The sequence below is a fragment of the Salvelinus namaycush genome, unplaced genomic scaffold, assembly GCF_016432855.1.
Source record: "Salvelinus namaycush isolate Seneca unplaced genomic scaffold, SaNama_1.0 Scaffold78, whole genome shotgun sequence".
In the NCBI taxonomy this organism is placed as follows: Eukaryota; Metazoa; Chordata; class Actinopteri; order Salmoniformes; family Salmonidae; genus Salvelinus; species Salvelinus namaycush.
This window is the reverse complement of record NW_024061508.1, coordinates 389,620-404,619: the sequence shown is the minus strand read 5'-3', so window position 1 is coordinate 404,619 and position 15,000 is coordinate 389,620. Positions and strand designations below refer to the sequence as shown.

The following is a 15,000-nucleotide window of genomic DNA, read 5'->3' as shown; positions in this document are numbered from 1 at the left end:
GTGTGGTGTCCCATCCCTTTAAATTAGGGCTAAACCTAGTTTGGTGTCCCATCCCTTTAAATTAGGGCTAAACCTAGTTTGGTGTCCCATCCATTTAAATTAGTGCTAAACCTAGTGTGGTGTCCCATCCCTTTAAATTAGTGCTAAACCTAATGTGGTGTCCCATCCCTTTAAATTAGTGCTAAACCTAATGTGGTGTCCCATCCCTTTAAATTAGTGCTAAACCTAGTGTGGTGTCCCATCCCTTTAAATTAGGGCTAAACCTAGTGTGGTGTCCCATCCCTTTAAATTAGTGCTAAACCTAGTGTGGTGTCCCATCCCTTTAAATTAGTGCTAAACCTAGTGTGGTGTCCCATCCATTTAAATTAGTGCTAAACCTAGTGTGGTGTCCCATCCCTTTAAATTAGTGCTAAACCTAGTGTGGTGTCCCATCCATTTAAATTAGGGCTAAACCTAGTGTGGTGTCCCATCCATTTAAATTAGTGCTAAACCTAGTGTGGTGTCCCATCCCTTTAAATTAGTGCTAAACCTAATGTGGTGTCCCATCCCTTTAAATTAGTGCTAAACCTAATGTGGTGTCCCATCCCTTTAAATTAGTGCTAAACCTAGTGTGGTGTCCCATCCCTTTAAATTAGGGCTAAACCTAGTGTGGTGTCGGATCCCTTTAAATTAGTGCTAAACCTAGTTTGGTGTCCCATCCCTTTAAATTAGGGCTAAACCTAGTGTGGTGTCGGATCCCTTTAAATTAGTGCTAAACCTAGTTTGGTGTCCTATCCATTTAAATTAGTGCTAAACCTAGTGTGGTGTCCCATCCCTTTAAATTAGGGCTAAACCTAGTGTGGTGTCGGATCCCTTTAAATTAGTGCTAAACCTAGTGTGGTGTCGCATCCCTTTAAATTAGGGCTAAACCTAGTGTGGTGTCCCATCCCTTTAAATTAGTGCTTAAACCTAGTGTGGTGTCCCATCCCTTTAAATTAGTGCTAACCCTAGTGTGGTGTCGCATCCCTTTAAATTAGTGCTAAACCTAGTGTGGTGTCCCATCCATTTAAATTAGGGCTAAACTGAGTGTAGTGTCCCATCCATTTAAATTAGGGCTAAACATTTACATTTAAGTCATTTAGCAGACGCTCTTATCCAGAGCGACTTACAAGTACATACATTCATACCTTTTTTTTTTGTTGTTCTGGCCCCCCGTGGGAATCGAACCCACAACCCTGGCGTTGCAAGCGCCATGCTCTACCAACTGAGCCACACGGGGCCTAGTGTGGTGTCCCATCCCTTTAAATTAGTGCTGCACTGAGTGTAGTGTGCTATCCCTTTAAATTAGGGCTAAACTGAGTGTAGTGTGCTATCTCTTTAAATTAGGGCTAAACTGAGTGTAGTGTGCTATCTCTTTAAATTAGTGCTAAACCTAGTGTGGTGTCCCATCTCTTTAAATTAGGGCTAAACTGAGTGTAGTGTCCCATCCCTTTAAATTAGTGCTAAACCTAGTGTGGTGTCGCATCCCTTTAAATTAGTGCTAAACCTAGTTTGGTGTCCCATCCATTTAAATTAGGGCTAAACTGAGTGTAGTGTGCTATCCCTTTAAATTAGGGCTAAACTGAGTGTAGTGTCGCATCCCTTTCAATTAGTGATAAACTGAGTGTAGTGTGCTATCCCTTTAAATTAGTGCTAAACTGAGTGTAGTGTGCTATCCATTTAAATTAGTGAAAAACTGAGTGTAGTGTGCTATCCCTTTAAGAGGGTGTCTTATGTAGGAGTGAAAGAGATGCATTGTCTCTGTTCCACCACACTGGCTATTTATACATACAGAGATACATCCTCCCATATAGTCTCTATGGGCCTGATAGAGATTAGGGTGAAAACACACACACACACACACACACACACACACAGGGGACGGGAAGGGGAGAGGAGAGGAGAGGAGAGGAGAGGAGAGGAGAGGAGAGGAGAGGAGAGGAGAGGAGAGGAGAGGAGAGGAGAGGAGAGGAGAGGAGAGGAGAGGAGAGGAGAGGAGAGGAGAGGTTCTTACCCTTGATGGCGAACACGCCATAGCAGAAGTCTTTGAAGTTGATCCTGCCGTGAGCGTTGGGATCCAGGTACTTAGTCAACTTCTTCACCTGACAGAGACAAGTCAGATAAAATTGTATTCATCACATGCTCCGAATACAACAGGTGTAGACCTTACCGTGAAATGCTTACTTACGAGCCGTTATACAATACAGAGTTGTAAGTATGAACAATTTGCTAAATAACTAAGGAACAAAGTTATTTAGGCAGGTAGTCTAGTGGTTAGAGGGGAAGCAGGTAGCCTAGTGGTTAGAGGGGCGGCGGGTAGCCTAGTGGTTAGAGGGGAAGCAGGTAGCCTAGTGGTTAGAGGGGCGGCAGGTAGCCTAGTGGTTAGAGGGGAAGCAGGTAGCCTAGTGGTTAGAGGGGCGGCATGTAGCCTAGTGGTTAGAGGGGAAGCAGGTAGCCTAGTGGTTAGAGGGGAAGCAGGTAGCCTAGTGGTTAGAGGGGCGGCAGGTAGTCTAGTGGTTAGAGCAGGTAGCAGGTAGCCTCGTGGTTAGAGCAGGTAGTCTAGTGGTTAGAGCAGGTAGCAGGTAGCCTCGTGGTTAGAGCAGGTAGCAGGTAGCCTAGTGGTTAGAGGGGCGGCAGGTAGCCTAGTGGTTGGAGGGGAAGCAGGTAGCCTAGTGGTTAGAGCAGGTAGCCTAGTGGTTAGAGCAGGTAGTCTAGTGGTTAGAGGGGCGGCAGGTAGCCTAGTGGTTAGAGGGGAGGCAGGTAGCCTAGTGGTTGGAGGGGAAGCAGGTAGCCTAGTGGTTAGAGCAGGTAGCCTAGTGGTTAGAGCAGGTAGTCTAGTGGTTAGAGGGGCGGCAGGTAGCCTAGTGGTTAGAGGGGCGGCAGGTAGCCTAGTGGTTAGAGGGGCGGCAGGTAGTCTAGTGGTTAGAGGGGCGGCAGGTAGCCTAGTGGTTAGAGGGGCGGCAGGTAGTCTAGTGGTTAGAGGGGAAGCAGGTAGTCTAGTGGTTAGAGGGGTGGCAGGTAGTCTAGTGGTTAGAGGGGCGGCAGGTAGTCTAGTGGTTAGAGGGGCGGCAGGTAGTCTAGTGGTTAGAGGGGCGGCAGGTAGCCTAGTGGTTAGAGGGGTGGCAGGTAGCCTAGTGGTTAGAGGGGTGGCAGGTAGCCTAGTGGTTAGAGCAGGTAGCCTAGTGGTTAGAGGGGTGGCAGGTAGTCTAGTGGTTAGAGGGGCGGCAGGTAGTCTAGTGGTTAGAGGGGCGGCAGGTAGTCTAGTGGTTAGAGGGGCGGCAGGTAGTCTAGTGGTTAGAGGGGCGGCAGGTAGTCTAGTGGTTAGAGGGGCGGCAGGTAGCCTAGTGGTTAGAGGGGCGGCAGGTAGTCTAGTGGTTAGAGGGGTGGCAGGTAGCCTAGTGGTTAGAGGGGCGGCAGGTAGTCTAGTGGTTAGAGGGGCGGCAGGTAGCCTAGTGGTTAGAGGGGCGGCAGGTAGCCTAGTGGTTAGAGGGGCGGCAGGTAGCCTAGTGGTTAGAGCAGGTAGCCTAGTGGTTAGAGCAGGTAGCCTAGTGGTTAGAGGGGTGGCAGGTAGTCTAGTGGTTAGAGGGGCGGCAGGTAGCCTAGTGGTTAGAGGGGTGGCAGGTAGCCTAGTGGTTAGAGGGGCGGCAGGTAGCCTAGTGGTTAGAGGGGCGGCAGGTAGCCTAGTGGTTAGAGCAGGTAGCCTAGTGGTTAGAGCAGGTAGCCTAGTGGTTAGAGGGGCGGCAGGTAGCCTAGTGGTTAGCGTGTTGGACTAGTAACCGAAAGGTTGCAAGATCAAATCCCCGAGCTGACAAGGTAAAAATCTGTTGTTCTGCCCCTGAACAAGGCAGTTAACCCACTGTTTCCTGGTAGGCCGTCATTGTAAATAAGACTTTGTTCTTAACTGACTTGCCTAGTTAAATAAAGGTTAAATATTTTTTTAAAGACAGAGAGAGATCAGAAATGATTAACTCCAAAGTCTGAGTTGAGATTCAACTGCCAACCATTTAAAGTAGAATCACGTGACATTTAAAGTAGATTCACGTGACATTTAAAGTAGAATTAAGTGACATTTAAAGTAGAATCACGTGACATTTAAAGTAGCATCACGTGACATTTAAAGTATATTCACGTGACATTTAAAGTAGGATCAAGTGACATTTAAAGTAGAATCACATGACATTTAAAGTAGAATCACGTGACATTTAAAGTAGCATCACGTGACATTTAAAGTAGAATCACGTGACATTTAAAGTAGCATCACGTGACATTTAAAGTAGATTCACGTGACATTTAAAGTAGCATCACGTGACATTTAAAGTAGCATCATGTGACATTTAAAGTAGATTCAAGTGACATTTAAAGCAGGATAATGTGACATTTAAGCAGCCCTCATGTCAGTAACATATCAGTAGTAATAAAGGAATGAAGAGTTCTGACTCTCCCATGGGTTGATGTTTCAGCATTGTCTCAATGAAGAGTTTGGCGGTGGACTAGCCCTGAGCAGCATGCACTCGCAGTCACAAGCCTGCTAGAATTAGCGGCAGGCAGACGAGCAATATCCACCGTCATAGTACAGATGAAGCCTGAGCTGGAATGTGAAGCTGACTGAAGCTGGTTAGCTGGTTAGCTGGCTAGCTGATTAGCTGGTTAGCTGGTTAGCTGTAGAAAAGCCTGAATAGATCTATCTTGCATGGTAGTATGCCCCTCAGGACAGAAGACATTTTTTATTATTTATTTTATTTTATTTACATGACCTTCCAAAAGCAGAGCAATGTAATAGGGCATAGCTAAGCACAGCCATAACTCACTCACTCTCACACACACACACACACACGCACGCACGCACGCACGCACGCACGCACGCACGCACGCACGCACGCACGCACGCACGCACACACACACACACACACACGCACACACACACACGCACACACACACACACACAGACGAACACACAGCACCCTGGGTAAGTGGGCAGCTACAGTGCCCTCTGTGCCACACACTTCCTCCCTATGGAGACTGAAGTGTGATTTATAACAGTCTACTCCCCTCAGAGTCCGTCACACACACACACACACACACACACACACACACACACACACACACACACACACACACACACACACACACACACACACACACACACACACACACACTATGTTGTTATATAGTGATACCAGCTGGTACTAATAACTGTGTTCCTCTCTACTGTAGCTTTACTGCACTGGAACCAGCTGGTACTAATAACTGTGTTCATTTCTACTGTAGCTTTACTGCACTGGAACCAGCTGGTACTAATAACTGTGTTCATCTCTACTGTAGCTTTACTGCACTGGAACCAGCTGGTACTAATAACTGTGTTCCTCTCTACTGTAGCTTTACTGCACTGGAACCAGCTGGTACTAATAACTGTGTTCATCTCTACTGTAGCTTTACTGCACTGGAACCAGCTGGTACTAATAACTGTGTTCCTCTCTACTGTAGCTTTACTGCACTGGAACCAGCTGGTACTAATAACTGTGTTCCTCTCTACTGTAGCTTTACTGCACTGGAACCAGCTGGTACTAATAACTGTGTTCATCTCTACTGTAGCTTTACTGCACTGGAACCAGCTGGTACTAATAACTGTGTTCATCTCTACTGTAGCTTTACTGCACTGGAACCAGCTGGTACTAATAACCGATTCATCTCTACTGTAGCTTTACTGCACTGGAACCAGCTGGTACTAATAACCGATTCATCTCTACTGTAGATTTTACTGCTCTCAGTAAGGGGGTGATACTTGCATAAATGTGTTTTCCCCCCATTGCTCTCAGCAGATGTAAATGTCTGCGTCACTGTTCTAATCCACCGTACAACAGAACTGGGTCTGGCTGTGACAGGAGGTGTTAACTTAAGGAACAGCTAAGATTCACCGTGGAGACAGGAGAGAGACTTAGGTGACAGAATACAGCTCTCTCTTCCCCTTCCTTAGTGTAGACAGGAGGCCATCTGGAGAGAGATTTAGGTGACAGAACACAGCTCTCTCTTCCCCTTCCTTAGTGTAGACAGGAGATAATCTGGAGAGAGATTTAGGTGACAGAACACAGCTCTCTCTTCCCCTTCCTTAGTGTAGACAGGAGATAATCTGGAGAGAGACTTAGGTGACAGAACACAGCTCTCTCTTCCCCTTCCTTAGTGTAGACAGGAAATAATCTGGAGAGAGATTTAGGTGACAGAACACAGCTCTCTCTCTTCCCCTTCCTTAGTGTAGACAGGAGATAATCTGGAGAGAGACTTAGGTGACAGAACACAGCTCTCTCTTCCCCTTCCTTAGTGTAGACAGGAGATAATCTGGAGAGAGATTTAGGTGACAGAACAGAGACACTCCTCTATTTCTTTAGAGAAGAAGAGAGATTTAGATGAGAGAACACTTTGTCTCCCTTACTTGGTGTAGGCAGGAGAGCATGTATTAAGGAAAGTCTAGGATGTGATCCTAGACTTAGTGTAGGGAGGAGATAGTGGTAGTGATAGATGTATATCTCCTACTAGTGTAGGGAGGAGATAGTGGTAGTGATAGATGTATATATCCTACTAGTGTAGGGAGGAGATAGTGGTAGTGATGTATATATCCTACTAGTGTAGGGAGGAGATAGTGGCAGTGATAGATGTATATCTCCTACTAGTGTAGGGAGGAGATAGTGGTAGTGATGTATATATCCTACTAGTGTAGGGAGGAGATAGTGGCAGTGATAGATGTATATCTCCTACTAGTGTAGGGAGGAGATAGTGGTAGTGATGTATATTTCCTACTAGTGTAGGGAGGAGATAGTGGTAGTGATAGATGTATATCTCCTACTAGTGTAGGGAGGAGATAGTGGTAGTGATGTATATATCCTACTAGTGTAGGGAGGAGATAGTGGTAGTGATAGATGTATATATCCTACTAGTGTAGGGAGGAGATAGTGGTAGTGATATATATCTCCTACTAGTGTAGGGAGGAGATAGTGGTAGTGATGTATATATCCTACTAGTGTAGGGAGGAGATCGTTGTAGTGATGTATATATCCTACTAGTGTAGGGAGGAGATAGTGGTAGTGATAGATGTATATTTCCTACTAGTGTAGGGAGGAGATCGTTGTAGTGATGTATATCTCCTACTAGTGTAGGGAGGAGATAGTGGTAGTGATAGATGTATATATCCTACTAGTGTAGGGAGGAGATAGTGGTAGTGATGTATATATCCTACTAGTGTAGAGAGGAGATAGTGGCAGTGATAGATGTATATCTCCTACTAGTGTAGGGAGGAGATAGTGGTAGTGATGTATATATCCTACTTGTGTAGGGAGGAGATAGTTGTAGTGATGTATATCTCCTACTAGTGTAGGGAGGAGATAGTGGTAGTGATGTATATATCCTACTAGTGTAGGGAGGAGATAGTGGTAGTGATAGATGTATATATCCTACTAGTGTAGGGAGGAGATAGTGGTAGTGATGTATATCTCCTACTAGTGTAGGGAGGAGATAGTGGTAGTGATAGATGTATATCTCCTACTAGTGTAGGGAGGAGATAGTGGTAGTGATGTATATATCCTACTATATGTAGGGAGGAGATAGTGGTAGTGATGTATATATCCTACTAGTGTAGGGGGGAGATAGTGGTAGTGATAGATGTATATATCCTACTAGTGTAGGGAGGAGATAGTGGTAGTGATGTATATCTCCTACTAGTGTAGGGAGGAGATAGTGGTAGTGATGTATATATCCTACTAGTGTAGGGAGGAGATAGTGGTAGTGATAGATGTATATATCCTACTAGTGTAGGGAGGAGATAGTGGTAGTGATAGATGTATATATCCTACTAGTGTAGGGAGGAGATAGTGGAGAGGTCATTCTAGTGAAAGAAGTCACCCTGGATCGAACAGAGACCCATTATCAGCAACCATCACTACTGTCTTCCAATGGCACGTTGTGTTAGCTAATCCAAGTTTTTCATTTTAAAATGCAAATTGATCATTAGGAACCCATTTGCAATTATGTTAGCACAGCTGAAAACTGTTGTCCTGATTAAAGAAGCAATAAAACTGGCCTTCATTAGACTAGTTGAGTATCTGGAGCATCAGCATTTGTGGGTTCGATTACAAGTCTATTCTTGTTCTGAAAAATTAAGGCTATTTCCATGAGAGAAATTGCCAAGAAACTGAAGATCTCGTACAACGCTGTGTACTACTCCCTTCACAGAACAGCGCAAACTGACTCTAACCAGAATAGAAAGAGGAGTGGGAGGCCCCGGTGCACAACTGAGAAAGAGGACAAGTACATTAGAGTGTCTAGTTTGAGAAACAGACGCCTCACAAGTCCTCAACTGGCAGCTTCATTAAATAGTACACGCAAAACACCAGTCTCAACGTCAACAGTGAAGAGGCGACTCTGGGATGCTGGCCTTCTAGGCAGAGTTCCTCTGTCCAGTGTCTGTGTTCTTTTGCCCATCTTAATCTTTTCTTTTTATTGACCAGTCTGAGATATGGCTTTTTCTTTGCAACTCTGCCTGTCATTGGCTGAGAAGATAAGAGAGAACAGACTCAGGGTTGTCACAGTGACTGAGCTTCTGAGACTTGTCACTGAGTTCCTGTGTGGAATATTGGTGCGAGTAAGGATGCAAACACGCACGCACGCACGCACGCACGCACGCACGCACGCACGCACACACACACACACACACACACACACACACAGTATAGAGTGTACGGTGTTAAGCTGAGGGTGGTGTAGGTCTACAGCCTGACAGAGCTCTCTAGCCTGCTGCAGCATCACACAGTTACACTCTCTTCTTTAAACTGTTTCATATCAAAGGACACAAACACACACTGCCTATGTACTGTAAGAATCATGGTTACATAAGAGGTTTCAAATATTCACTGCTGGTCTCTTGCAGCTGACGATAACATGCTGAGGACAATTTACAGCACAACACACACACACACACTACACTACACCACACTAGCCTGGCCCAAGTGCTTTACAACCCTGTCAAACCAGGACTACTGTAGTCATAGCCTGGTCCTGGTTCATTACAACCCTGTCAAACCAGGACTACTGTAGTCATAGCCTGTCCCTGGTTCATTACAACCCTGTCAAACCAGGACTACTGTAGTCATAGCCTGGTCCTGGTTCATTACAACCCTGTCAAACCAGGACTACTGTAGTCATAGCCTGGTCCTGGTTCATTACAACCCTGTCAAACCAGGACTACTGTAGTCATAGCCTGGTCCTGGTTCATTACAACCCTGTCAAACCAGGACTACTGTAGTCATAGCCTGGTCCTGGTTCATTACAGCCCTGTCAAACCAGGACTACTGTAGTCATAGCCTGGTCCTGGTTCATTACAACCCTGTCAAACCAGGACTACTGTAGTCATAGCCTGGTCCTGGTTCATTACAACCCTGTCAAACCAGGACTACTGTAGTCATAGCCTGGTCCTGGTTCATTACAACCCTGTCAAACCAGGACTACTGTAGTCATAGCCTGGTCCTGGTTCATTACAACCCTGTCAAACCAGGACTACTGTAGTCATAGCCTGGTCCTGGTTCATTACAACCCTATCAAACCAGGACTACTGTAGTCATAGCCTGGTCCTGGTTCATTACAACCCTATCAAACCAGGACTACTGTAGTCATAGCCTGGTCCTGGTTCATTACAACCCTGTCAAACCAGGACTACTGTAGTCATAGCCTGTCCCTGGTTCATTACAACCCTGTCAAACCAGGACTACTGTAGTCATAGCCTGGTCCTGGTTCATTACAACCCTGTCAAACAAGGACTACTGTAGTCATAGCCTGTCCCTGGTTCATTACAACCCTGTCAAACCAGGACTACTGTAGTCATAGCCTGGTCCTGGTTCATTACAACCCTGTCAAACCAGGACTACTGTAGTCATAGCCTGGTCCTGGTTCATTACAACCCTGTCAAACCAGGACTACTGTAGTCATAGCCTGGTCCTGGTTCATTACAACCCTGTCAAACCAGGACTACTGTAGTCATAGCCTGGTCCTGGTTCATTACAACCCTGTCAAACCAGGACTACTGTAGTCATAGCCTGTCCCTGGTTCATTACAACCCTGTCAAACCAGGACTACTGTAGTCATAGCCTGGTCCTGGTTCATTACAACCCTGTCAAACCAGGACTACTGTAGTCATAGCCTGGTCCTGGTTCATTACAACCCTGTCAAACCAGGACTACTGTAGTCATAGCCTGGTCCTGGTTCATTACAACCCTGTCAAACCAGGACTACTGTAGTCATAGCCTGGTCCTGGTTCATTACAACCCTGTCAAACCAGGACTACTGTAGTCATAGCCTGGTCCTGGTTCATTACAACCCTGTCAAACCAGGACTACTGTAGTCATAGCCTGGTCCTGGTTCATTACAACCCTGTCAAACCAGGACTACTGTAGTCATAGCCTGGTCCTGGTTCATTACAACCCTGTCAAACCAGGACTAATGTAGTCATAGCCTGGTCCTGGTTCATTACAACCCTGTCAAACCAGGACTACTGTAGTCATAGCCTGGTCCTGGTTCATTACAACCCTGTCAAACCAGGACTACTGTAGTCATAGCCTGGTCCTGGTTCATTACAACCCTGTCAAACCAGGACTACTGTAGTCATAGCCTGGTCCTGGTTCATTACAACCCTGTCAAACCAGGACTACTGTAGTCATAGCCTGGTCCTGGTTCATTACAACCCTGTCAAACCAGGACTACTGTAGTCATAGCCTGGTCCTGGTTCATTACAACCCTGTCAAACCAGGACTACTGTAGTCATAGCCTGGTCCTGGTTCATTACAACCCTGTCAAACCAGGACTACTGTAGTCATAGCCTGTCCCTGGTTCATTACAACCCTGTCAAACCAGGACTACTGTAGTCATAGCCTGGTCCTGGTTCATTACAACCCTGTCAAACCAGGACTACTGTAGTCATAGCCTGGTCCTGGTTCATTACAACCCTGTCAAACCAGGACTAATGTAGTCATAGCCTGGTCCTGGTTCATTACAACCCTGAACAACTATGGAAATACAGCTGTGTCCTTCTGTAGAAGAGCTCCTGAACAACACTAATGGACTCTCAGTAGGTATTACTATTGTTATTAATTGTTATCTAGTGAATGTGAGAGACCCAAATGGCACCCTATGCCCTATATAGTGCACTACTTTAGACCAGTTCTCATATGGTGCTGTAGTGCACTAAATTGTGAATAGGGTGCCATTTGGGACACAACATATATGTCATGGAACCCTATTCCACTAAACTATGAGAGAACAGAGAGAAAACAGAGAGAAGAGAGATAACACAGAGACAACAGAGAACATGATGCACCAAAGAGAGATTAATTTTACCCACAATGCTTTGGGCTGTGTGATCTCCTAGGCTACCAGGAGGAGAGCCCAGAGGGGGAGGCAGAGGAAGTGAAGAGAGAGAGAAAGAAAGAGACAGAGAAAGAAAGAGACAGAGAGAGAGAGTGAGAGAGAAAGAGAGAGGGGGGGGGGTTGCTACAGGGCACATGCACACACACGTGTTATTGGCGGTACAGTTTGTCTGTGAAGAACATTTCCAGGCTTTTCACTGTGACACGCTGAGAACATGCCAACCATGAAGAAGGAGAGGAGAGGAGAGGAGAGGAGAGGAGGAGGAGAGGAGTGGAGTGGGGTGGAACGGAGAGGAGTGGAGTGGAGTGGAACGGAGAGGAGTGGAGTGGAGTGGAGTGGGGTGGAACGGAGAGGAGTGGAGTGGAGTAGAGTGGGGTGGAACGGAGAGGAGTGGAGTGGGGTGGAACGGAGAGGAGTGGAGTGGAGTGGAACGGAGAGGAGTGGAGTGGAACGGAGAGGAGTGGAGTGGAACGGAGTGGAGTGGAGAGGAGTGGAGTGGAACGGAGAGGAGAGGAGTGGAGTGGAACGGAGAGGAGTGGAGTGGAGAGGAGAGGAGTGGAGTGGAGTGGAGTGGAGTGGAGTGGAACGGAGAGGAGTGGAGTGGAGTGGAACGGAGAGGAGTGGAGTGGAGAGGAGTGGAGTGGAACGGAGAGGAGTGGAGTGGAGAGGAGTGGAGTGGAGTGGGGTGGAACGGAGAGGAGTGGAGTGGAGAGGAGTGGAGTGGAGTGGAGTTGGGTGGAACGGAGAGGAGTGGAGTGGAGAGGAGTGGAGTGGAACGGAGAGGAGTGGAGTGGAGAGGAGAGGAGTGGAGTGGAACGGAGAGGAGTGGAGTGGAGTGGAGAGGAGTGGAGTGGGGTGGAACGGAGAGGAGTGGAGTGGAGAGGAGTGGAGTGGAGTGGAGTGGAGTGGAACGGAGAGGAGTGGAGTGGAGTGGAACGGAGAGGAGTGGAGTGGAGTGGAACGGAGAGGAGTGGAGTGGAACGGAGAGGAGTGGAGTGGGGTGGAACGGAGAGGAGTGGAGTGGAGTGGAGTGGAGTGGAGTGGAACGGAGAGGAGTGGAGTGGAACGGAGAGGAGTGGAGTGGAGTGGAGAGGAGTGGAGTGGGGTGGGGTGGAACGGAGAGGAGTGGAGTGGGGTGGAACGGAGAGGAGTGGAGTGGAGAGGAGTGGAGTGTGGAGTGGAGGGGGTAGGAGAGAAGAGGGGAGGGAGGAGGAGAGTAGTGGAGGGGGTAGGAGAGGAGTGGAGTGGAGGGGGTAGGAGACGAGAGGAGGAAAGAGGAGGGAGGGGGAGGATGAGGAAAGAGGAGGAAGGGGGAGGATGACAAAAGAGGAGGGGAAGGTGTGAATGACGAAGATCAGAATGTGGAGGGTCGTGCGAGTTTGTATGTTGCTGAGAGAATAGTCATCACCAACTCTCTCTCTCTCTCTCTCTCTCTCTCTCTCTCTCTCTCCCTCTGTATGAGAGGGAGTCATAGCTTGTTGATAGAAGCCTGATTCATCATCATACACCTTCTGCCTCAGTCCTCACCTCTGACCCTTCATAGCATTATTTCATGTTCTCTCCTCACCACTGACCCTTCATAGCATTCTGTCATGTTCTCTCCTCACCTCTGACCCTTCATAGCATTCTGTCATGTTCTCTCCTCACCACTGATCCTTCATAGCATTCTGTCATGTTCTCTCCTCACCTCTGACCCTTCATAGCATTCTGTCATGTTCTCTCCTCACCTCTGACCCTTCATAGCATTCTGTCATGTTCTGTCCTCACCTCTGACCCTTCATAGCATTCTGTCATGTTCTCTCCTCACCACTGACCCTTCATAGCATTCTGTCATGTTCTCTCCTCACCTCTGACCCTTCATAGCATTCTGTCATGTTCTCTCCTCACCTCTGACCCTTCATAGCATTCTGTCATGTTCTCTCCTCAACACTGACCCTTCATAGCATTATGTCATGTTCTCTCCTCACCACTGACCCTTCATAGCATTCTGTCATGTTCTCTCCTCACCTCTGACCCTTCATAGCATTCTGTCATGTTCTCTCCTCAACACTGACCTTTCATAGCATTCTGTCATGTTTTCTCCTCAACACTGACCCTTCATAGCATTCTGTCATGTTCTCTCCTCACCTCTGACCCTTCATAGCATTCTGTCATGTTCTCTCCTCACTTCTGACCTTTCATAGCATTCTGTCATGTTCTCTCCTCACCTCTGACCCTTCATGGCATTCTGTCATGTTCTCTCCTCACCTCTGACTCTTCATAGCATTCTGTCATGTTCTCTCCTCACTTCTGACCTTTCATAGCATTCTGTCATGTTCTCTCCTCACCTCTGACCCTTCATAGCATTCTGTCATGTTCTCTCCTCACCTCTGACTCTTCATAGCATTCTGTCATGTTCTCTCCTCACCACTGACCCTTCATAGCATTCTGTCATGTTCTCTCCTCACTTCCGACCTTTCATAGCATTCTGTCATGTTCTCTCCTCACCTCTGACCCTTCATAGCATTCTGTCATGTTCTCTCCTCACCTCTGACTCTTCATAGCATTCTGTCATGTTCTCTCCTCACCTCTGACCCTTCATAGCATTCTGTCATGTTCTCTCCTCACCTGTGACTCTTCATAGCATTCTGTCATGTTCTCTCCTCACCTCTGACTCTTCATAGCATTCTGTCATGTTCTCTCCTCACCTCTGACCCTTCATAGCATTCTGTCATGTTCTCTCCTCACCTCTGACCCTTCATAGCATTCTGTCATGTTCTCTCCTCACCACTGACCCTTCATAGCATTCTGTTATGTTCTCTCCTCACCTCTGACCCTTCATAGCATTCTGTCATGTTCTCTTGCTTTGTGTCATGTCAATCAGATGTATTATGTCTGCTTTGTGTCATGTCAATCAGATATATTTTGTCTACTTTGTGTGATGTCAATCAGATGTATTATGTCTGCTTTGTAGACAGCAGTGGCCAGGTAGACTGCCTGCATCAAAACAAGAGGCTGCATGGAGGATGAATAGTGTGCTCGAAAAACGCCCAAAGATCAATCAATCAATTAATTTATCTAAATTACTTGATCTGGTACATTGCCAACTCATTTTAATTTGTTTAAATATCTTTATTAAAGACAAGCCTAACAACTCTCAGAGGACCAGAGGACCAGAAAACAGGTTAACAAGATAATGGGCTAATTGGTGATAGGAACAGCTAATCTATTGATCATTTATTGATCTTATGAGATAAAAACTAGACAAAACAAACACAAAACATGTCTTAATCTCACACAGTCAGGCCCAGAGGATCAAGGCTAACAGGCTAACAGGCTGATAGGCTAACAGGCTAATTGGTGACAGGCTAACAGGCTAACAGACTAACAGGCTAATTGGTGACAGGCTAACAGGCTAACAGGCTAACAGACTAACAGGCTAATTGGTGACAGCAGCAGGAACATCTGATCCATCATTATAAGATAAAAAACAGACAAATCAAAGGGATGTGATGAGTGAATAGTGCTGCATACATTGAGAGAACACACACACACACACACACACACACACACACACACACACACACACACACACACACA

General features: G+C 46.6%; 1 protein-coding gene across 1 annotated transcript in view; it reads right to left on the bottom strand.

The window, feature by feature from the left end:
* Window positions 1-15,000, bottom strand: part of rab11fip4a (RAB11 family interacting protein 4 (class II) a) — a 90,604-nt gene that overhangs the window by 63,044 nt on the left and 12,560 nt on the right. The window contains exon 2 of the mRNA XM_038987593.1: window positions 2,033-2,120. Coding sequence (XP_038843521.1) covers window positions 2,033-2,120 — 88 coding nt within the window. The remainder of the gene's footprint in view (window positions 1-2,032; window positions 2,121-15,000) is intronic.